The sequence below is a fragment of the Littorina saxatilis genome, linkage group LG12, assembly GCF_037325665.1.
Source record: "Littorina saxatilis isolate snail1 linkage group LG12, US_GU_Lsax_2.0, whole genome shotgun sequence".
Taxonomy (NCBI): domain Eukaryota; kingdom Metazoa; phylum Mollusca; class Gastropoda; order Littorinimorpha; family Littorinidae; genus Littorina; species Littorina saxatilis.
Window position 1 is genome coordinate 53,010,023 of NC_090256.1, and position 23,873 is coordinate 53,033,895.

General features: G+C 41.0%; 1 protein-coding gene across 1 annotated transcript in view; it reads right to left on the bottom strand.

The window, feature by feature from the left end:
• LOC138982225 (uncharacterized) overlaps positions 1–23,771 on the bottom strand; it is a 46,709-nt gene extending 22,938 nt beyond the window's left edge. Inside the window, exons 1-11 of the mRNA XM_070355456.1 lie at positions 23,730–23,771; positions 22,641–22,734; positions 20,998–21,217; positions 18,663–18,973; positions 17,865–17,947; positions 14,929–15,623; positions 13,215–13,368; positions 10,637–10,820; positions 9,170–9,583; positions 5,523–5,692; positions 3,228–3,403 (exon numbers count right to left, since the gene is read on the bottom strand). Coding sequence (XP_070211557.1) covers positions 3,228–3,403; positions 5,523–5,692; positions 9,170–9,583; positions 10,637–10,820; positions 13,215–13,368; positions 14,929–15,623; positions 17,865–17,947; positions 18,663–18,973; positions 20,998–21,217; positions 22,641–22,642 — 2,409 coding nt within the window. The 5' untranslated portion in view covers positions 22,643–22,734; positions 23,730–23,771. The remainder of the gene's footprint in view (positions 1–3,227; positions 3,404–5,522; positions 5,693–9,169; positions 9,584–10,636; positions 10,821–13,214; positions 13,369–14,928; positions 15,624–17,864; positions 17,948–18,662; positions 18,974–20,997; positions 21,218–22,640; positions 22,735–23,729) is intronic.
• Positions 23,772–23,873: the final 102 nt, after the last annotated feature.

The window sequence follows — 23,873 nt, forward strand, 5'->3', positions numbered from 1 at the left end:
TCATAATTTTTATATTTTTAATTTTCAGAGCTTGTTTTTAATCCAAATATAACATATTTATATGTTTTTGGAATCAGAAAATGATGAAGAATAAGATGAACGTAAATTTGGATCGTTTTATAAAAATTTTTTTTTTTTTACAATTTTCAGATTTTTAATGACCAAAGTCATTATAAGATGTTTGATGGGTTGTTGACAGACCAGCCTTTTTTGTCTGTCCGAGGGGGAGTATATCGTCTTTTGTTTCATATTTATTGACCAAGGCCGAAGGCCGCGGTCAATAAATATGAAACAAAAGTCGATATGCCCCCCAAGGACCGACAAAAAAAGCTGGTCTGTCAACAAACCATCAAACATCGTTTTTGTCATCATTTTGGTAGTGAGAAAACAAGTGCACAATCAACCCAGGGAGCCATGCTTTGAAACACGGGTCCCGTGCTGATAACCACTGGCAATCAAAGATGGCGTGTGAAAGCAACTTTCTGTGTTTTTGAGTTCATTAAATGAGTTGGGTTGAATATGTCAGGTTTGAGGATGCACAGTTCTGTAGGTTCATCTCGGTATTCCACCCCCTCGGCTTTCTGTTGTAAATATTAAGCTGAGCACGGTGATCGAATGTGGAAGCTACGTTTGGTCAAAGGTCACAGAAGATTTGCGTCGTGCAGCGAAGGAAAGAATCGCGATCTTGTTTCCGACTCGGTACCTCTTCGTTTTTCATTAGACCTGTCATTCTGCTTGCTCGGCTTTGTTAGATGTTTTCATATCGTGTTTCTATTTTCTTTGCTTTTATTATTATTTCTTACTTGTGCTTCGTTTATCGATACAACGTCTTGTGCACCGGTCAAAATGTGTGTGCCAGGTGTCGTTTTACTTGAACTTGACGTTCGTGTTTCTCCGAACGTCTGTGTATCGAAACACAGATACACGCACTCCATGACTTTGTAAGAAGACATAACATATCGGTAGGTTTCATTTGTTTGTGACGAATTTATTGAAGTAGTTTTGTTTTTTTGTTTACTTTTGCCAGTTTGCCAGTTGGTTTTTGGAACTTTGCAAAGCAGTGTCTTGTCGTCTGTTTAGGTTTGGGGAAACGCCAATGAAAAGAGCCGAAGAATCCTCGAGCGTTTCTATTGGGTTTGCTTTTGATTATCCATGTAATAGGGCTTCCTGCAACCATGGTAACCGGGGATTTATTCCCCGGGGAACATGAGATTTATTTCCCAGGTGCTTGTGAATGAAAACTCGTGAAAATGATGACAATATTTAATTTTTAAGCCACCAAACTGAAATGCAATACCGAAGTCCGGCCTTCGTCGAAGATTGCTTGGCCAAAATTTCAATCAATTTGATTGAAAAATGAGGGTGTGACAGTGCCGCCTCAACTTTTACAAAAAGCCGGATATGACGTCATCAAAGACATTTATCGAAAAAAAGAAAAAAAAGTCCAAGGATATCATTCCCAGGAACTCTCATGTCAAATTTCATAAAGATCGGTCCAGTAGTTTAGTCTGAATCGCTCTACACACACACACAGACAGACACACACAGACACAGACACAGACACAGACACACACCACGACCCTCGTCTCGATTCCCCCTCTATGTTAAAACATTTAGTCAAAACTTGACTAAATGTAAAAACAAGAAAGGTATGTTGTTGGAACGTTTAAATATTGACAAAACAAAACGTTACGTTCACAAACATATTGACCCAGCGGTATTTTAAGTGCACAGACAAACACTAATTAGACAACACTTATCTGACAAAGACTTATTTTGTCAGATATGTTTTGTCTAATTAGTGACCATGACCAAGTAAGGCAGAGTGCTCATGACAAGATCTGGGCTGGTATGCAAGAGTTGAGGTTAGAGACTTTAGTCCAGGATTTTAAGTGCACCCTCAATGCAGTTTATCCCAGACTCAAGTCTCTTAACTCAACTCTTCCATACCAGCCCCCAAAAACATAGGGATGTATGTACTCTATATATATATATAATAATATATAGACAACAGTGAGATTATGCGGAACCAATCTCCTGGCACCTGAGAGAATAAGCATTAAAATGAACAAGTGACCGGCGGGGATGTAGCTCAGTCGGTAGCGCGCTGGATTTGTATCCAGTTGGCCGCTGTCAGCGTGAGTTCGTCCCCACGTTCGGCGAGAGATTTATTTCTCAGAGTCAACTTTGTGTGCAGACTCTCCTCGGTGTCCGAACACCCCCGTGTGTACACGCAAGCACAAGACCAAGTGCGCACGAAAAAATCCTGTAATCCATGTCAGAGTTCAGTGGGTTATAGAAACACGAAAATACCCAGCATGCTTCCTCCGAAAACGGCGTATGGCTGCCTAAATGGCGGGGTAAAAAACGGTCATACACGTAAAATTCCACTCGTGCAAAAAACACGAGTGTACATGGGAGTTTCAGCCCACGAACGCAGCAGAAGAAGAACAAGTGACCTTCATCCTTATAGTGTGCCAGGAGACAGGTTCCGCATAACTGGCATTTATTGTTGTCAATATTAAAAGCCCTTACGACCCTCTGTTTCTTTGATAGTTTCCTTGATGACAATGAATATAGTGGTGTCTAATTTTCCCTTCAGCCTCAAAAGAATCTAACAAACTAAATAATTGATAGCAGACATAAACACATGCATGAATATAATACACACAAATCCAGTACGCAAGTACTAAATCACAAGCAAATGTGCGTATGTGCAAAAAGATTGCTTTTTCCGATTGAATGCATAGTTTTCATTGGGGATTGCCCTCCAAGCCTCATGTACATGTTTATTCATGAGTTTGTGATCATGTTTTGTTATGCCTGCCACACAAGCAGCCAAAGGAATGTACAGTACAGCTTTTCTATTAACTTCCAAATATTTTATTTCACAGTTTGTAGACAACCTCTGTAAAGTCAGCTTTGAAAATAAGCTTTTCTTCCTGCCTTAACTAGGGGTTAAAGCAAGAATCGGAAACACTGCAGATAATGCGCTAACCCCTAGGCCTAAACTCCTGTCTGTGCCGCATTTACATTTATACATCTTTTCTCCCCACTTCATCACAATTAAGCCAGCCGATATGAAGGCCATCTTACACCCATACAACCCTTGAAAGAAACCAGAACTGCCTGCGTTTGATTTCCTGAATGATACTGTCAACCTCTCTGTCCCAATGAACTTTTCATTTTCACTCACACTTCTGCTGACAATGTTCTTCCCGGCTTACCATGGGCATTAGCTCTTCGTCAGTCCTGTGGACATCCGTGTAAGGGAGCCTGCCATGTGTCAGAATCTCATACATCATGTGACCAACCATCCACATGTCAGAGGTCAAGGAAAAGCAGCAGTGTTGGTGAGACTCAGGGGCAGACCACCGTGTCGCCATGAAAGACAACTCAAAGTCTGCAACAATCAAGTCATGAGTTAGCCTACACATGTGTGTATTTTTGTGTGTTTTACAGACAAAACTTAACTTGCAATGTGAATGTTACACCAATTGGAGTCTGTCTTGTTTTTCTCTTCTTTATTGTCTACTATTATTTAGCTTTTATCAAAAAGGTTAAATGATATAAGCTTTACTACTTGATGAGAAGTGAAGACAAGTCGCGTAAGGCGAAATTACTACATTTAGTCAAGCTGTGGAACTCACAGAATGAAACTGAACGTAGTCCGCCGCTAGTGCAAAAGGCAGTGAAAGTGACGAGCCTGTTTGGCCCGGTAGCGATTGCGCTGTGCTTCATAGCACGCTTTACTGTACCTCTCTTCGTTTTAACTTTCTGAGCGTGTTTTTAATCCAAACATATCATATCTATATGTTTTTGGAATCAGGAACCGACAAGGAATAACATGAAATAGTTTTTAAAACGACTTCGGAAATTTAATTTTGATCATAATTTTTATATTTTTAATTTTCAGAGCTTGTTTTTAATCCAAATATAACATATGTATATGTTTTTGGAATCAGAAAATGACGAAGAATAAGATGAAATTGTTTTTGGATCGTTTAATAAAAAAATAATTTTAATTACAAGTTTCCCATTTTTAATGACCAAACTCACTCATTAGTTTTTAAGCCACCAAGCTGAAATACAATACCAAACCCCGGCCTTCGTCGAAGATTGCTTTGCCAAAATTTCAATCAATTTAATGGAAAAATGAGGGTGTGACAGTGCCGCCTCAACTTTTACAAAAAGCCGGATATGACGTCATCAAAGGTATTTATCAAAAAAATGAAAAAAACGTCCGGGGATATCATACCCAGGAACTCTCATGTCAAATTTCATAAAGATCGGCCCAGTAGTTTAGTCTGAATCGCTCTACACACACACACAGACAGACAGACAGACAGACACACACACACACACACATACACCACGACCCTCGTCTCGATTCCCCCCTCTATGTTAAATCATTGAGTCAAAACTTGACTAAATGTAAAAAATGAGTCTGTTCTCAAGTCGATCATGTCTTATACTATCAACCCTGCCTTTCACAGCAAGGAATTAGGAGAGAAGAGGAACATAAGATTCATTCTTCAAAAGCTATGATGTAAACAAATCTGATTTCGCTCATTATCTATCTATACATATAATAAAAGAGAGTGTCTGTCTGTCTGTCTGTCTGTCTGTGGTCGCCATACCTCTGAGATGGCAAGAGGCAGGAACAAGATAGTGTGCACGTACACTCCCTAGGTGCCGCAGATGTGCACCTGGGTTTTAGTTTCTCCAGACATTGTTTCCTTCCCCATCTATCAATACAGTCTACATAGTGCAAGGGAGGTAAGTCATGCTTTGTCACCCACGGAAGGGAGGTAACTCTCATCAAACCAGTATACCGTGTAATTCTCAAGGGTTACCCCCCGCCCGCTATCATCCCGCCCCCCCCCCCCCCCACACACACACTAACCCTGCCCCCTGCTGTGCAAGGCCAGTTCAGTGCCTGGTGTTCACATGTAGCAAGCACATAATGCCAGTGATATTACAGACTCTCTATCGCTCCTATGAGGAGAAGAAATGAAGAAGAAAAAGTTAACCGGACAGTTCAGGAAATTTCTAGAAGCAAAGGGAGGTAACTCTTACTTTGTATACATTGAAGGGAGGTATCTCTTCTAATGCAGGCACGCCTGATCAGTCTTTACAGAATATATAGAGTCGATGTTAGACCTGGTTTTCAAGTATCTAGAATTTTCCTAAGAAAAGGAGATAACTCAAGTCAAAAAGTTATTTTTCAGCAAAAAGAGTGTGTTGATGGTGATGCTTTCACACTGTCAGTCCCAGCCTTTTAATCCAAATGTATGAGCTCACACTTTCATCTATTGCTTATTCTCATTGGAATAAGATTCTAGAAGTTTCTGAGAGAGAGGGAAGATCAGAAACACCCGGGCGAAGCCGGGCCTGACTGCTAGTACCAAATAAAGTAAACTATAGGATGACAATAGAAACTGTCACACAGAGAAATCACAAATTTGTAACAACTACCAGCCCATTAAAGAACCCAGCATTAACCAAAACACAAACAATACCTCTGACTTGTGATTTTCCTGAAAGCTTGAGAGCATGCTTGAAGCCAGCCAGTTTCACTCTCTCATCCGAAGTGATGAAGAGATTGGCAGACGTCAGATCTCGGTGGACAATGTCGTTGTCATGGCAATACTGAATTCCAGCTAATGCTTCCAGTACAATGGTGAGCAAGCTGAAAATATTCCAGACAGAAATGCATTTTGTCTCTCCAGTTAACTAAGAACAACCTTTATGGTCCATCCACTAAAGCATTATTTTCATATGTACTACATCCGTGCTATCAGGCTTACTGTGAAACTGATCACCCATAATTTCTGCAATTTTAACCAAATATAAGTGAGCCTACAGCGCGTTCGTTCGTTCGTTCATGTGTTAATATGTTGTTTGCAGTGAGAAACTTGTCGATTTTACAGACGCTCCAGGGAGGGATGTCGGGCCGTTGCGGTAGGCTTCCCTCGGAAGATGACACTGCACTTCTGCTGAGTCACTTCGACGGTGTTCAGTAGTGGGTCTGTCCCGAGCTAACGGACGCAGCCCACTACCTACTATGCCCCCTACTAACGACATTGACTGCTAAGTCGCGGAGCCAGACTGAGTGAGGGTCCCCTCCAGAGAGCAGACTGCCACCACGTCCCTCCGTCGACCCCCCAGAACGTCACACGTTGAAGACTGACAGCAGAAGTACTATTCAGGGAAGGATGGAACAGGAACACTGAGACCAAGGTCACCATGAGAGCTCCGGGCATGAAGGGCCACAAGAGCAAGGACAATTTATAATTTTTGGATGATTAATGAGATGAGGATGATTATAATGATGATGCTATGGATTTCCAATTTGGTTTGAGACTACGTGACAGGGCAGCACTCTACGCTTACTGTCATAATATATCCTGGTGTCAACCAGGCCCGAGAACTGCCGCACCTGCGGTGTTGGTCAGGTAAACAGAACCTGAGCACCCTCAAAGTCGCATTCGTTAAGTGAATGACACTCGGCTGTGTGATTCCAGCCTTCCCATAGGAACCATAGCACTTCCACTCTGGGTAGAAGCCGACCGTAGCCCGAAAAACCCACATGACACTGATGGGATTCGAACCCACGACCTCCCGGCCCGCAGCCCGATGCGCTAACCACTGCGCTACGGGGGCCGGTGCAGTGAGAAACTTTAACATTGATATCTCGAAAACTGAATAATTTAGATGCGTCATATGTTTGATGATAAACACTCAGCTCATGAGCCATTGATTACAACTCGTGAATTTTGCAAGTACATGTACATGATTGAGAAGATGCATGATTCATCTGCAAGCTTCAGTTGGAAAGGATTTGCATGTATTGTGCCTTTGTGATGTCTGCTCTGAAGTAGCTGGAAATAGATCTGACCTTTGGTCTTGACCCTGTGAAGCTGTTACACATGTCGGTGATAAACAGCATTCAAACCAACCTAACAACCTGCAAGTCTTGCTTTTCTGTAGATTTCAAATGCTAAACATAAAGAAGATGACCGAGGTACATATCAGCCCCACATTTGGACCAAAACAGTCATCCTTTTTCAGTAATTCTCCTCAAATATCACAAAGACATTCCATCTTAACTTCTTTTTTTAAACAGAACTGTCCTAGCCACAAGACGCAGACAAAAGCCAACCTATCGTTCCAGTGAGAAATGATGGTCATTCCATCTTAACTTCTTTTCTGGCGTTGTCCCCACGGAATTCAAAACCGCTTTAGTAAAGCCACTGCTGAAGAAAGCTTCTCTCAATTCCAACGAGTTGAAAAACTATAGACCCGTCTCAAACCTTCCTTTTCTATCGAAAATTCTCGAAAAACTTGTTCTCCGACAGCTTGCCTCACATCTCTCATCCCACAACCTTCTTAGTGCCCACCAGTCAGCCTATCGACCACGGCACAGCACGGAAACGGCTCTTCTTCGTATTTTGAATGACCTTCTGACCGCTCTAGACCAGGACAAAACATCCGTCCTCTTGCTTTTAGATCTGTCTGCGGCTTTTGATACGATAGACCATGACATTCTCTTATATCGTCTAGAGCACTACTTTGGCATTAGCGAGATGGCTCTCTCTTGGATTCAAAATTATCTCTCAGACAGGAAACAGTTTGTTCTGATCGATGGCCAACAATCTGCTGAAACCTCTCTTGTGTTTGGTGTTCCCCAAGGTTCTGTGTTAGGCCCGGTGCTGTTCATTATGTACACAGCACCGCTGACAACTCTCATAGAGAATCATTGTGTGCTACACGAAATCTTCGCAGATGATACGCAGATCAATCATTCCGCATCACATGACAAGTACCCAGATTTGGTTCTGTCGCTACAGGAGTGTGTGAGAGATGTCGGGGCATGGATGGAAGAGAACAAACTCAAACTAAATGACGACAAAACTGAAGCCATGCGTTTTTCATACTCCACCCCTACCCATGCTAAGTCTATTTCAGAACTCCCACAGGCCATCTCTTTGAACAATATTGACATCAAGTTCTCGGATACATCCCGTGATCTCTGAGTCTTTTTTGACAAAGATCTTAGCATGTAGTCCAAACATGTAAAGCAGCGCGAATGGAGATCCGGCGTATAGGTTCCATTCGACAGTACCTTACCGAAGACGCAACCAAAAGACTAGTCTGTTCCGGCATACTCTCTAGATTAGACTACTGTAATTCACTGCTTGCTGAATGTCCCAAATCTGTCACCAAGCCCCTGCAACTAGTCCAGAACGCTGCCGCTAGACTCGTGTTTCGAACACCTATGAAACAAAGCGTCACGCCTCTACTCAAACAGCTACATTGGCTTCCAGTCGAACAAAGAATTAAATACAAGATCTGCTGCATATTCTATCAAATTGCTGCGGGCACGGCTCCACAGTACCTGTCCGATCTCGTGCAGAAAAACAATCCTGATAGGGTTGTCCGCTCTGCCTCCCAAAATAAATTTGTCAAAGCTCCTAAGTATCAGAGGGACGATCATGGTGGCCGCTGTCTTTCAGTCGCAGCTGATCATATCTGGAACAAACTCCCTTTGTCTCTACGTCTCAGTCCATCTCTGCCTTCTTTCAAAGCAAATCTCAAGACTCACCTCTTCAGAGAAGCATTCTATGATGATGTAGTTGTCGCGACCCTGTGAATGTGCACTTTCGGATGAACAATGTTTACTGTGTCTGTGTGTGTGTGTGTGTGTGTGTGTGTGTGTGTGTGTGTGGACATGTGTGGGTGTGTGTGTGTGTGTGTGTGTGTGTGTGTGTGTGTGTGTGTGTGTGTGTGTGTGTGTGTGTGTGCACATTATAATTGTTGTGTATACTGGGAGTTCGTTCCTGTAAGAGCCTCTGGATTTTTGTAACATTTATGTTTTGTTTTTGGTTTTTGTTGTAAAGTGTTTATGATTGTGTTCTATTCCGTCAATGGCGTCATTCTGGTAATGATGTTGTTATTGCTTTTGTAAAGTGCTTTGTGTGTTCGAAAGCGCTATAGAAATCACCATTATTATTATTATTATTTTTTCTAAACAGAACTGTCTTAGCCACAAGACGCAGACAAAAGCCAACCAACCGTTCCAGTGAGAAATGATGGTCATTCCATCTTAACTTCTTTTCTAAACAGAACTGTCCTAGCCACAAGACGCAGACAAAAGCCAACCAACCGTTCCAGTGAGAAATGATGGTCATTCCTGCTCTTGTTGACAAGAACAGACTGCACTGGGTCTGACAAGTAGTCTTCAGTGATGTAGAACTGCGGGCAGCAGGTGTCATGAAAAGCCACAAGCTGTAGGATGTTACAATGCTTCAGCTGCTTCAGGAATCCCAGCTCCCTGAAATACTGGTCGCCCTGCAAGACGCTCTTGTCCTCAGTCCTGTTGAAACGCAGCTGGTGGGTGGCCGTGGGTCTGTGAACGTGAGTCTGAACGTTCCGTTCGTTGAACGTCGACCTTATCACCATCCAGCTCTGAAGACCGCTCAGTTTCGTCTCGAGTCTGCCCTTGTCTAAGTTAAGCAACGGCCATGTGCTCAGCACAGTCTCTAGCAGTAACATCTCCCATAAATGCTTGTCATAAAACCTGAAATGTATAGCAGAAAATGTCTTCACTAGACGAATTCCATAAATAACTCTCATGGTTTGGAAGGGCCGTGGAAGAGTTGAGTTCCTTAAAAGTGAGGCAAGCTCAGGTATATATAGCTCAGTACAAATAATCAGTTGACAGGCTGTTGGCGTCAGAGTTTATAATGAGCTGCGATCTGTACATTTTGACAGAAAAAGGCTGTTTAACAGTGTATGCTTGATATGTCTTTTTCTTTTGAAATCATGCAGATCAGAGCTCATTATTTATGAGTTGAATGAATTGTCAGACACAAGGAAAACGGAAGTATGCTGTGCAACAACGAACAACACAGACCTAAAACACACAGTCATGCAAAAGCAGAGATATGAACACAGAACCGTGGTACTATGTCCACAAGAAAACCATGCTACTGTCTTTTAGCTGAAAACATTTTGTACAACAGCAAACCACATCACAGTAAGCAATAATATACAGCACATATACAAACGTCTTTTCAAGTCACAAATACTTTCTAGGCTAACAAATTTGCCAAACCATACAGATCTCATGTGTATGTGCTTTTATACTGTACATGCATACATGCATATATAGGCAATAGCCTGTTGACTTTTCTTCTCAAATTTAACTGTTGAATTTTTTCATTAATTTATTTTTCTTCAAGAAAGAGAACTCGGTGCTCAAAATCTATTTTCATCTACTCTTATAAACTTGTACATATGGTTGCTATAGTCCTGTGCTATCGGGTAAACGTAATGTTTTGTTTGATTTTTTTCTAAGCATCTGCATGATATTGGAACAAAAACATTTTCTATTCAATTCAACCAGTCTAATGCAGACATTTAGCCTTTGTCTTTCCTAACTTAAGAATAGTTTATATACAGGCAGCTTATTTTAACAACTAAACATTAAAACTGAACATTCAATTCTATATACCCACAACCTCTTTTTTTAAATGACAAGCTAAATTTCTTTTCTACTAATCTCCAATCTGACTGAACAAGGCTCATTCCGCTCCTTTCAGCAGAAACCCATCATTTGGCAGAAACCTACGACTGGTGCCTAAGCAGAAAGCCGGTGTGTTGTCGGACGGCCTTGTTGGTGCTGAAGAGAAGAGCGGTCATCTGGTATTTGCAGTGACTCTGACTGTCTTCGTCCAGCCTGGATACCACTTTGGACAACCAGTCCACTGAATGGCCGCACTCTTGCAGAAAGTTGTCAGACGATGAAAGCTTTTCTGAAACATAATGGTTACAAAGCATTCATTTTCACAAGAATAAAACACAGATGTAGAAGAGAACAAAGAACAGCACACAACAGCACAGGGAGAGTAATACAGCTGCAAAACATACCTTATTATCATGCCCCCACCTTTCTTTCTTTTCTTTATTTGGTGTTTAACGTCGTTTTCAACCACGAAGGTTATATCGCGACGGGGAAAGGGGGGAGATGGGATAGAGCCACTTGTCAATTGTTTCTTGTTCACAAAAGCACTAATCAAAAATTTGCTCCAGGGGCTTGCAACGTAGTACAATGTATTACCTTACTGGGAGAATGCAAGTTTCCAGTACAAAGGACTTAACATTTCTTACATACTGCTTGACTAAAATCTTTACAAAAATGGACTATATTCTATACAAGAAACCCTTAACAAGGGTAAAAGGAGAAACAGAATCCGTTAGTCGACTCTTACGACATGCTGGGGAGCATCAGGTAAATTCTTCCCCCTAACCCACGGGGGGATGTGCCCCCACCCCCAATATGCTTTTCTTTGGGTAAAAAGAAAAGAAGTCATATGCTGTGATGGTACTTTTTAAAAGTGAAAAATGCATTTTAGGTCGTTAGAGGAAATAATAGGCACATTATAAGCAGCAAAACATTCAGTATATATAGGTTACACACTCCGAGTTCTGAATATCGTGCATATTTTCCCTAGGGTCGATTTTCAGGTATTACCGAGCCTCTGGCGAGGTAATACCTGTAAATCGACCCGAGGGAAAATATGCACGATATTCAGGACGAGGTGTGTAAGCTTTTTATCCCATTACTCCGACGTTTTCATTTAAAAACCTAACTTTTTGACACAAACTTTGCGAGTGCCTGTTTACTGCTCATCAAACCTTCTGCCACCGAAAATCGTGTCATGATATTCATGTGCGAAACGAGTCCCCTTTTGTCTTTTTGTTTCCAGGATTTGAATGCATTTGATACTGTGCAGTTACCGGCTGGTTTCAGTCGGATACCCGAGCTGTCATTCGTCAAAACTGCGAAAGACCGCATTTTGATCATCTTCGCTTCACGGCTAGCGACGGGAGAGAATGATATCCGAAGGGAAGTAACTCATTTTGGACCTGAGTTCAGCGGGATTCGAAAGATCGCGTGTGTGATTTTACAAGCGATGAAGATGATTGCTGAGTTTGTGCTTATTCGAGCCTTTGTGCTTCAGTGTTCAAATTTGTATTACCTACTTCTTCAATCGTCACTTACTGATTTAGGTGAGCCTAACTTTGATGTCTGTCGTTGTCTTAGGCGAGGTATCTGTCTTGGGGAAAACGGCGCACCACTGTCGAGTTGTTTTTATGCGGCAACGCATGTAGCCTAGTGGTCTCTGTATGTCCAAGATCCGACCTTCTTCGCCACCTTTTATTCTAACAGTATCACCAACTTTGAAAATGGCAATTTCCATGCCGGTCAACTTGAGCCGAAGATACTACATGTATAGCAAACGACAGATCCTGCAGCAGAGGGTGCGTATCGCTAGCGCTAGTGAGACGCACCGGCCTCAGACGATAGATCTGTAGCAGACGACTGATGAGACAGCCTTGTTCTGTTGAACCATATTTAGCAATCAATGCTCTAAAAGCGATAACAAATGAACAAAACTATAAGCATACTGTTTTAGTGTAAGTTTTATTTTGTCGCTCAAGATTTTGAATCAGGATGCTCTTGGGATTGATCTAAGCGGTTGCCCATGATTGAAGCGTACCTCGTTACGACAACTTTACTAGAGTTGTGCGCCTTGAATCACTGTGTGTCTCTGTCGCTCTCTCTCGTGCTCTCTGTCTCTCTCTCTCAGTCTCACCGCGTCGGACAACTCATAATCTTCACTCAGCTCTATTCACCCAAACAGATTATGTACATTCTTTGTTGTTTTCTTTATTTCTTCAATGATAATGTTTGTAGATCGTTAGACAAACGTCAGTTCGACTTTTATACCGCAGAATATCTCAATCGTTTTGCTGAAAAAAAAGTAGTCCCGAGTTAACGATAAATATGCAGATGACCTCTATAAATTATTCAGTTGTACTCTGAGACCAAAGACAAAGACCAATGACAGGTGAGATCGAGACTCGGTTGTGATGGATAATTCATATGGTTGTGATGGATAATCCAAAATAATCCCCTCCTCAGCTAACAGAGACAAAGAGGCAGGTCATGGGATAATGATACATATACAATAGCCATTTGTTAACTTTTTCAGTTAACAGTACACTCTCACAGAATCAAACACAGATGAAACATCTGTGGAGATGTTCACACTATTTTATACCCAGTATGCAATCTCATTTCAAGTTGACTTCACCTTCAAGGAGTTTTATTTTTAATACATTTTGCAATATGTCCTGCTTACCTGAGCGATGTTGCAGAAAACTGTTGAGACCAAAGATAAGGAAAGATGTGATCATCCTTTGGAGAGAGGTCCATGTCTGGCTGTTGGTCTTTTTCACCTTTGGTTGAAAATTCACCAGGAATGTCATAAATACTGGCTTTGACTCTCTGAATGACTGCAAATATGAAGAAACCAAAACCAATGCTTAGAGCACATATACAGTGGAGTCCAGCTATAACGAACCTGGGTATAACGAAATCCCGCTTTTAACGAACTGCCATTGATTTCCCGGCAGACAGCCTTCTATTTCTTACTTGTTACTTTCCGGCTACAACGAACCTTTTGAACTCATTTGCATAACGAACCCCTCTTATAACAAACATGTTTTCATCGCCCCAGAGCCGTTTTGTCTCTAAAAGTCACAAGGCTACAACGAACTGATGTCAATGATTGTCTCCAAAGACAAAAATACACAAACACAAGTAAAAGTATACCGGTAACAAACGGTCGAAGAATGAAAATAAGCCGCACATCAAAGGAAGAATACAGAGTGGAAATATGTGTGCTCTGTGTGTGCGGCGAGATCAAAGGCAGGTCCATTGTGATGCCTTGTTTATAGTCACTGACCTTCTTGAGTTCTTCCCAGGGGTCAATGACCCAGTTTTAGCTATGAGAGGTGGTTCCCCTGTCATATCTGAGAGAGGAAACACTTCCTGCACCGGGGTCAGTGACCAAGTTTAACCTATGGGGCGGTCTCTTTGATGTCTTGAGAGGAAACATGGCCAGGGTAGTACCTAGTAGCTGAAACATGCATTATCACAAGTTGTTTGACTGGTACTCAGGCGGTCTCTTTGATTTTTTTCGTATTTTGATACACTCGAGGAAAAAAGTTGCGCCTTATGACCCGGCGGTACATGCTTTTATACGACTTTTTAAATTTTACTTCTAAAATGACAGTAAAGTGAACATTTGAACTATGCCTCTCTATGGATTATATTATGAAGCTGTTGAAAACATGCAGAGATTGTACTCTCCAAGGAAAGATCGACCGGACGATCATTTCAAGGTGAGTGGGAAAACTTGTCTTGAGGCCATTTAGGGTGAAAACTCTACAGTGAATTACTGATATAACGAACTAAAATGTATCTCCCTTGAGATTCGTTGTACCCGGACTCCACTGTATGTGAATTAAACATGCAGACTAGATCAACTGACAAACATCAATATAATTTACCATTGGTTACTAAGATTACACATCTCTCAACATTTTTAATTACAAATTGAATTACATGTACTTGGAATTCTAACTTGACTGCCACAGGTATCTCAAAGGTGGATGGCAAAAAATACTGTGTGATGTGAGATACATGCCCTCCACACAATTTGTTTAACAGTTAGTTAACACTTCAAGTGAACTGAATCGTTGTAAATTAATCAACTTCTTGATGATAGGAAAGAATAGCATCTACCAGTATAAAGAAAATATTCCCTTATAAAAATTGCTGATTATGTTTAAAAAAAAAAGCGCTTCATCTGTTACAGTTTTACCATGAATAAATCAACTGAACTTACATACAGTCATACAAGCAAGAAAAAATAAAAAATAAAAGTGAACAAAAGGAGGGAAAATAAAAGCAAAACAAAAATAACTTTGGAAAACAAAAACAAACAAAAGAAAAGAAAAGAAGCAACAGAGGAGGTAAAAGGAGGATGAAAAAACCCTATGTTTATTTACCTTAACAAGACTGGCCACAAGCATGGGAAACATCTGTTCCAAATTCCAGGCAGACGCACCCTGCCAGGGTGATCGTGAATGAGACACGCCTTGCCCCCCAGTGCCGAACATCTCTCTCGCTTGTTCAAAATCAATCATGCTCCATGCCCTCAGGCAGGATCTGACCGCCTTGTACCATCCAGGAACCGGAGAAGACTGCTGAGAGATACGTTTCTTCAACCTGTCCCTAATGGACGAAGACTGCCTGTTGATTTGGAACAGAGACTGCAGTTGAAGTTTAATTTTCTCCAAGAAGGTAGTTCTACGAGAGCTGTCTTCTTTGAGGAGGTAGGTCATAACCAGAGTCAGGTACACAGTCACCAAGAGCTCTGTTGAACCAAGATGCTCACTGAAGAAGCCAGTTCCCTGTTTGATATCACCTTGTTTAAACTCCTGCTCAATGGCTTTGAAGAGGAAGAGCTCAGCTGCCTGCAACTGGTTCACGCAGCAAGCGGCCGGGGAATTCTCTAGCAGGAGCATGCTAACCAAATGCAGAGCTTGTAACCGTAACTCAACTTGACGACTACATGCAAGATTCGCGAGCGACACAAGGTCTCCTTTAGCATGCAGACCTGGCAAGACTACTTGACTGAGATACACCAGATCCCTCAAAGGCTGTTCTTCTCTGGCAATCTTATCAAAATTTGCAGCGCTGGCTGAAAGTAAAGGGAAACTTGGAAAGATTCTAGCGACAACATGCACACTGAACCTGCCACAACAAGAAAAGGGGTGATGAAAAATAGCACAATAATACAAACAAACACCAAGAACAAAATAAAACCCAAATTTGAAGAAGAAAAAAATACAACAAGAAAAAAAGAAAACATGCACATGCATGCCCACAATATAAGCCAAATCTGACAGCACAAGCAAACCCTTACTACCGCCAAGGCAAAATGAAAAAAAAAAAATAAATTGCGTGAAGCGATATAAAATGTTAGTCAATCTGTAAGCCTGAAACTGAAAGTTCAACACTGAAAACTCAGGAAGAGTCATTAACAATACTACTACATGTACTAGAGATGCAAGGCTAGCTGAAACCGGAACACCGAAATGGGTTGTGCTGGGTTCCGCGAAGTATGCCAACATGGGACCAATTTTCTCTACTTTTGAGCATATTGTCAGAATAGACATGACATATCTATACAATTTGGATTCAGGAGATGATAAAAAATACAATGCAATCCCGTTTGAATATGTTATTACAATATTAGTTCTGAAAATGTTCAAAATGTACTTTTCCCTAAGAATGCAGAAATGAATTACCTAATCATTAAGCTTACAAGCTGAAATGCAATCTCATAGTCCGCATTGAGTCAAAGATGTCTGACCAAAATCTCAATCAATTTGATTGAAAAGTTAGCTCGCCACAGAGCCACCTCAACGTTTGTGACAAATACATTTACCCTCCGAAATGTATGGGTATATCATCTTGCACAATTTGTATGTAAAGTTTCATGAAGATGTGTGCAGTAGTTTTCTTGGAATCACACACACACACACACACACACACACCCTCGTCTCGATACCCTGCCTATCCGTAAACATTTAGTCAAAACTTGACTAAATGTAAAAAAGAAAAATAGAAATAAAAGAAACTGAAATCAACAAAATACTCCAATGCATAACAAGATTTTAACCATTCAGAATATGACAATACACAGTAGCGTTTAAATCAATGTACATGTATTTGCAAAGGTAGGGGAGCAAGGCATTCAGAATGCAAGACAACCGTAAACGATTTTTCTCTCCCTTTCTTTATTTGATCTAAAAGTAGCACCTTGGCTTTGTTTTTTATCCATCAAATCAAGCTATTCATGTGCTCTACGTTCAGATTAAGTCAGATGCTGAAAGCGACTGAAATACTGAAAGCGACAAAAACCTTATTTTGACTGAGCTATGGGTAAACGTAAATGAGACAATGACAAAAGGTGCCGTTTTCATGTCAGTATGTCCCAAATGACATCACCAGTACATTTTTCATTCTATCTAATCTGTTTTCGTTCTATTTTTTCTAATAACATGCGTTAACAATTGATTGCCAACTGGAATGGAAGAGCACAAAAAGTGTAACTTGATATGCAGTTTCTCTAGAGGGAAAAACATCTTCCACTTTCATGTCAGTGTGTCCCATGCAACATACATTTGCCAAACAGCTATGTGTAAGTAGATTATTTGTTAGTGGTATAGAAAATACTGATCAACAATCAAAGTCAGTTTTCACATTCATTTTCTACCTATTTCTTATTTGTTTATTCTTTTGGCAATGGTGAAATGTCAGCAATCGTGTGTCATTCGGGACAGTAGACATGACACCTGACCTTTTGTCACTGTCTCAAATGCCTTTCCTTCTGTTTTTATAATAATAATAATAATAATGGACATTTATTAATCGCCCCTTCTCACAAGAGCTCACGGCGATTTACATATTAATTTCTGCCGTGTGAGATGGAATTTTTTACACAATACATCACGCATTCACATCGGCCAGTAAATCTCAAGCCATTACGGCGAATATTTACTTTTTACGGCCTGTTATTCCAAGTCACACGGGTATTTGGTGGACAATTTTTATCTATGCCTATACAATTTTGCCAGGAAAGACCCTTTTGTCAATCGTGGGATCTTTAACGTGCACACCCCAATGTAGTGTACACGAAGGGACCTCGGTTTTTCGTCTCATCCGAAAGACTAGCACTTGAACCCACCACCTAGGTTAGGAAAGGGGGGAGAAAATAGCGGCCTGACCCAGGGTCGAACACGCAACCTCTCGATTCCGAGCGCAAGTGCGTTACCACTCGGCCACCCAGTCCGTTTTTATACAGCAAGGAGGAATACTCAAGTCAAAACACATAAATGTTTAAAAGAAATTTCTACAAAATGTCTTAAATGATTACCAGTGGCAGTGAAGTGCGAAACTTCTGGAGAAAAGGAAGATTTGTGAACATGAAGCGTGGATGACGTACCACCCCTGAATACCCTGGAAAAATAATACAAAACAAAAACCCCAAGGTTAGTTAGGCAAAAACAATAAGAATAAATGTTTATTTCCAATGAGAAGGCACACAAAAATTAGGGTTGGTAGCCCATTACTTTGGTTTATCTTTTTTATTTTTATTGAAAATTGTTTATTTACACCGCTGCATGTGGCTTTTTAGTGGCCGGAAAACGTGCGCACTTTCTCCTCTGGATGTAGGAGAAGACTAACTATCCTTGTAAAGTCTGCCAAATCGAGTTTTGTCATTTTAAATAAATATTTCTTTTGAAGAGTCAAAAATAGTCTGAGTCTTGACAGTTGGGAGGACAAATTTGTGTCGGATGGGGAATTGAAAACATAAAATGTTTCTCTTAGCCTTATTGTATCGTTTAATTAAAGACAAAACAAAGTATTCACTAGAATGTTGACCTAGTGGGTTTTTTTAAGTTGACGGACGAACAAATACTGATGAGACAATCAACAGAAACAGAACTTACTCAGTAAACATAAAAAAAAACACCAGAAGGTGAGTTTAGGGAAGGTTTAATTACACACAAAATAAAAAATTCACAGGTAACTAAAGGTCTGCGTAGTGGACGGACATACAAATGATTATGACATCAAAAAAAGGAACATAACTGAGTAAGCGTTGCATTCAATCTCTACATCAAGACGGTGAAATTTAAAAGTAAAAAGTTGGAAGATCTCCGTAACGTACGTGGGGAAGGGTTGAAAATCCTTCTCTGCCTCTGCAGACCTCTGCGCATCCTGTGCAGAAGGGTCTAACTGGGGGGCACTGGTTGGATCTGTTCCACCACCGGCCTGGCCCGCTGAAGCTTGTGTAGGTCCAGGAATGCCCAGCCTGGCGAGAAGGTCCTTCAGGAAGCTCTGCTGCTTGTCTTGCGTACAGAGGTCTACAACGTTGAAGTCCAGAAGGAACTCCTTGTCTGCCTCAAAGCTGGGAGGTTGTATCTGCACAAACCAGGCTTTGCCGGGGTCTCTTTTCAACACCTCCTCCACTCTCTTCATCTGAAAAGAGTGAACAAAGGTTAAAAACACATGCAATAATTTGTTGAGGGGACAAAACATGTCAATGTTACGGATCATTAGACGTTTCTACAGTGGCACCCCCCTTTGAAGACCTCCTAAAATCATGACTCTTAAAAAGGAGGCAAATTCACAGACAGTAAGGAGAAAAAAAATGTGAAAAACTAGGCTCTTACAAAGGGGGAGGTCTTATGATGAGGGAAGGGGAGGGGGGCCTAAATGGGGGGTTCCACAGAACACTCATCACAAACAGCAAAGGGCTAATTACATTTGTTATAAATTCAAAGAGGATACTTGATTTGTTAGGCTGATCTACTGCACCTGATCCTGCTTTTAAGATCAAACATGCATGAGACACAGGGATGTCGTTAGGCGTCGGACATCGGACATATACCGATGAAAATCCCCAAATGTCCGATTCACATTGCCGTATGTCGGTCAGATGTCCTATCGTTTTAGCCTGAGCGTGGTCATTGTCCGATATGTACTCCATTCCTTCGGACAGCGCGATATTCGTTAATTTTCATTTCAAGATACAAATCTTCTAAAAGACCGAACGCTCTCGTGTTCAGCTGACACTGAAGTTGCCAGTGCCGCGTGCGGATCTTTTCTTTTGTCGGGAATTCCCGAACCATTTGTGGTATGCGCCGTTTGGGTATAACCGTCTCGGTGCAGCGCACTGATCTAAAAAAAAGTGGATTATTTTTAGATCAGTGCATGCTACAGGAGTACGGGAGACAACTCCAACTGACTAAATTTGTCGTCTGCTTTTGTTTTCGATACGAGACGAAGCACTGAATTATGCCGCTGAAAAAAAAACTAAAGCCTGCAAAAGATCAGCATTAGATCAAACCGATCATTTTGTTTTTCAACTTTTATCCAAATCATGCAGTTTGTAATCAAAGTAAGAGCTCTGAAGTTGTTCATGTTCGTTTCTTTTTTGTGGTTTCTTTAAAACTAAACAAATACATTATTATACGCACACTGTGTTGATGTATTTACTATATTATGTGTGTTCTACAGCGGGCGCGCGTGGGTGTGTGTGTGTGTGCGTGTGTGTGTGGGCGCATGACTTTGGAACAATTCCATGGAATGTGTTATAAGCTGTTTGGCGCAAATTCATAATGTCCTATTAAACTTTCTTTCTTTCTTTCTTTATTTGGTGTTTAACGTCGTTTTCAACCACGAAGGTTATATCGCGACGAGGGAAAGGGGGGGATGGGATAGGGGAAAGGGGGGGGGAGATGGGATAGAGCCACTTGTTAAATGTTTCTTGTTCACAAAAGCACTAATCAAAAAATTGCTCCAGGGGCTTGCAACGTAGTACAATATATGACCTTACTGGGAGAATGCAAGTTTCCAGTACAAAGGACTAAACATTTCTTACATACTGCTTGACTAAAATCTTTACAAACATTGACTATATTCTATACAAGAACCACTTAACAAGGGTAAAAGGAGAAACAGAATCCGTTAGTCGCCTCATACGACATGCGGGGTGCAGAGAAATAAGGATGTGGAAAAGAAGACTTTTGGTAAGTGAAATAAAGGTGATGGATCCAGTCAGGTAGAAATAAGACAACAAGAAAAGAATTGGAAAACTGCAGGGAATAGTAGGGAGAGTTTTCTTGGAAGGAAATATAGGTGAAAGGACTGGTAAGGCAGAAATAAGACAAAAGAAGAGAAGAAACAGAACCGTTAGTCGCCTCTTACGACATGCTGGGTAGCATCGGGTAAATTCTTTCTAGTCCCAACCAATATGGGACTCCCCCTAACCCGCGGGGGGTATTAAACTTTCTGAAAGCGGTCAAATGTCCTATTGATGCTGAAGAACTCAGGACATTTGTCCTATAGGTATGAATTTGTAGCAACATCCCTGGAGACATAACCCATGGCCTGTCTGAAAAAAAAAAAAAAATCCCCTCTGCAATTGAGCTAAAGTTACAATTTTTTTCTAAAGCAAACAAAAACACACATGCCCTTAAACTTTCACACCAAAAAATTACCTTGCTCAGAATCTCAGAGCAGACATGAATGACAGTGCAGGTGCTGTCACCGAAAGCTTGCTGAAAACGCTGCTGATACAAGCCTCCAAGCTCATAACTGACGACGCAAGAGACCTCATGTTGTTGCAACGCAGCCTGTGTTTGCTGCAGGAAGGACTGACACTCAGGTGCACTGCACGGTGGGAGGTGGACACTCCTCCTGCCAGCTGACTGACCCGCCCTGAATACACAAAGAATGTGATGCTAGTTGTCGAAATAAAGCATATCAGCATCATATAAGTTATAACATTAACAACAACGATAAAATCTTAAAGTCCAACACCCTTGCATTACCGTACAAAACAGCTGTGAAGTTTTCCTTAAAAAAATATTTTTCCTGTAATTAGCAAGTCAACCATCCAACTAACCTATATATACAGCTAAAAATCCGTTCTACCAACCAAACAGAAACAAGCAAGATTAACTGAATAACTGGGTTTTCCATAATTTTTGTCTAATTGTCGCTGAATGAACGAAAAGGGCCGCTTCAAAGGCCACTGTACAAAAAAACAAAATGTTTGTACTTGGACACAAAAAACAAAACACAACAGTCCATGTCTTGCTTTCTTTATTTGGTGTTTAACTTCGTTTTCAACCACGAAGGTTATATCGCGACGGGGAAAGGGGGGGGGGGGGGGGAGATGGGATAGAGCCACTTGTTGTTAATTGTTTCTTGTTCACAAAATCACTAATAAAAAAATTGCTCCAGGGGCTTGCAACATAGTACAATATATTACCTTACTGGGAGAATGCAAGTTTCCAGTACAAAGAACTTAACATTTCTTACATACTGCTTGACTAAAATCTTTACAAACATTGACTATATTCTATACAAGAAACACTTAACAAGGGTAAAAGGAGAAACAGAATCCGTTAGTCGCCTCCTACGACATGCTGGGGAGCATCGGGTAAATTCTTCCCCCTAACCCGCGGGGGGTCAGTCCATGTCACTGGTAGCTGCTGAAAAGATTTAATCATTGAAAAACAAGCTTGTGGAATGGCTGTATCCCACAAGGAAGTAATGTGATATTCTCTTTGTTTACAATGAATGGTTACCTTCCTTTTTCTCTTCCCCTGATCCTCTTTCACTTCTGTCAGCAAGCCATTTTTATTAATATCAGTGTTGTTGAGAGAAAATATTTCTTTAACAAAAGCTTTAAAGGCATATGTACGCGCTCCCGTGTTTACAAAGTGTAGTTTGCCCATAATCGATGTCAAACGCACCATAAGACCATATAATGACGATATGTCACCATGCGCGGACCATAATACATGCATTACAGCTTGTTCTAGCCTCTGAAAAAGTGAGGATGTCAACAAAGCCGCGGTGTTAGCTCCCTTGCATCAACGTTACATGTGTTGCCAAATCTATAAATAGGACGATCCAGATCAAAATGAAAATTAACATATCTCAACATTGAAGGGGTCCTAGACCACAATATTTTGCAGGGAACTTAATTTAGCATGTCTCCAGCTGTTGGTAAAGCAATTAGCGTGTATAGTCATCGAGTACATATGCCTTTAAGTGGCAATACTTCAGAGCACAAGTTTTCAGCTTAAATCGAACAGAAGCAAAGCATCTGTTCATCTAATCTCATACTCACATGCTGGGCAGTTAATTGATCAGGTCCTCAAATTAAAGGCATGCATGGTTTGCAGTTCCAGGTCCATTCCAGATGTTCAAAGCATGAATCCCACCTACAAATGAACATTTTGTGTAGCGTCAGTTTTTTCTTTTTTTCCCCACCTCTTTTAATATTGACTCTTACGTATGTCTATCCCCATTTGAAGAGATCAGCACATCCCTTGCCAACCCCCATCTAGCTATGCTGCTGTAACGAATTCAGCTTTCTGATTGGGCCTCATTGATCTTGTATAAACTCCACAGTAAAAAGCTCCCCTCCCTTCCATAGTACTGATGATCGAGCTTACATTCATGGGGTCAAATTTGTTAAAACCACATTTTTTTTAATTTAAACTTAGAATTTTGCTTCATCCTAAAATCCTTTCTTTCTCATTCAAAGGGCGTAACCACTCGGTGCACTTTTTCAAAAAAATCAAATTTTGGGGTGAAATCTATTAAATTAAATTAATGAGACTGAGAGAAAGCTGAATTGGTTACACCAGGCTTTTGGGGACAATTATTGAATTAATCTCCCAAATAAAGAGGAGTAGGCTGGCTGGAGGGGAAGGGTTCCCTTTCCCAACGAAAGTGCAAGGGTAAAAAGCTGTTGGTGTAAGGCAGGAACCATCTATAGGCCTACACACACCCTAACAAAAACCCAAACCTCCTCCCTGCCCCCATTCCGAACATACTTTCAAAGTTTTCAAAATACTTCAGATCACCCCTGAAAAGTTTTTAAACACTACATGTATACCAACTCGCAGCTAACGAAAGTTCTTGACGGGTGGAAATGTACAGCATTTCAACTTCATAAGCACGCTGAAGAGTTGTTAGTCATTCTCAATCCAGCGGCCCACGCATATATATTTTATATACGGATCGAAGAAAGAATGCAAAAGGTACAAGTGGTCCTAACTCTTCTTCAAGCGTTCGCTTCAGCGTGTGGCCCAAGTCTAATACAACAGCCAGCAAATAAAAATAAAAATATATATATCTATAACACTACTGTAGCAGTATAGTACTTTAAAATCTTTGTCCATCCATCGTACTTTTACATTGCAGAACTTACACACAGACATGTTGACATCACAGCAGGATTTGTCGATCCAGGAAATAGCTAATTACCGAAATCGACCAAACATTCAACGAGACCTTGCGAATCTGACTAATTACTGCGTGGGATATTAAATCTCCCGATTGTTATGAGACAGAA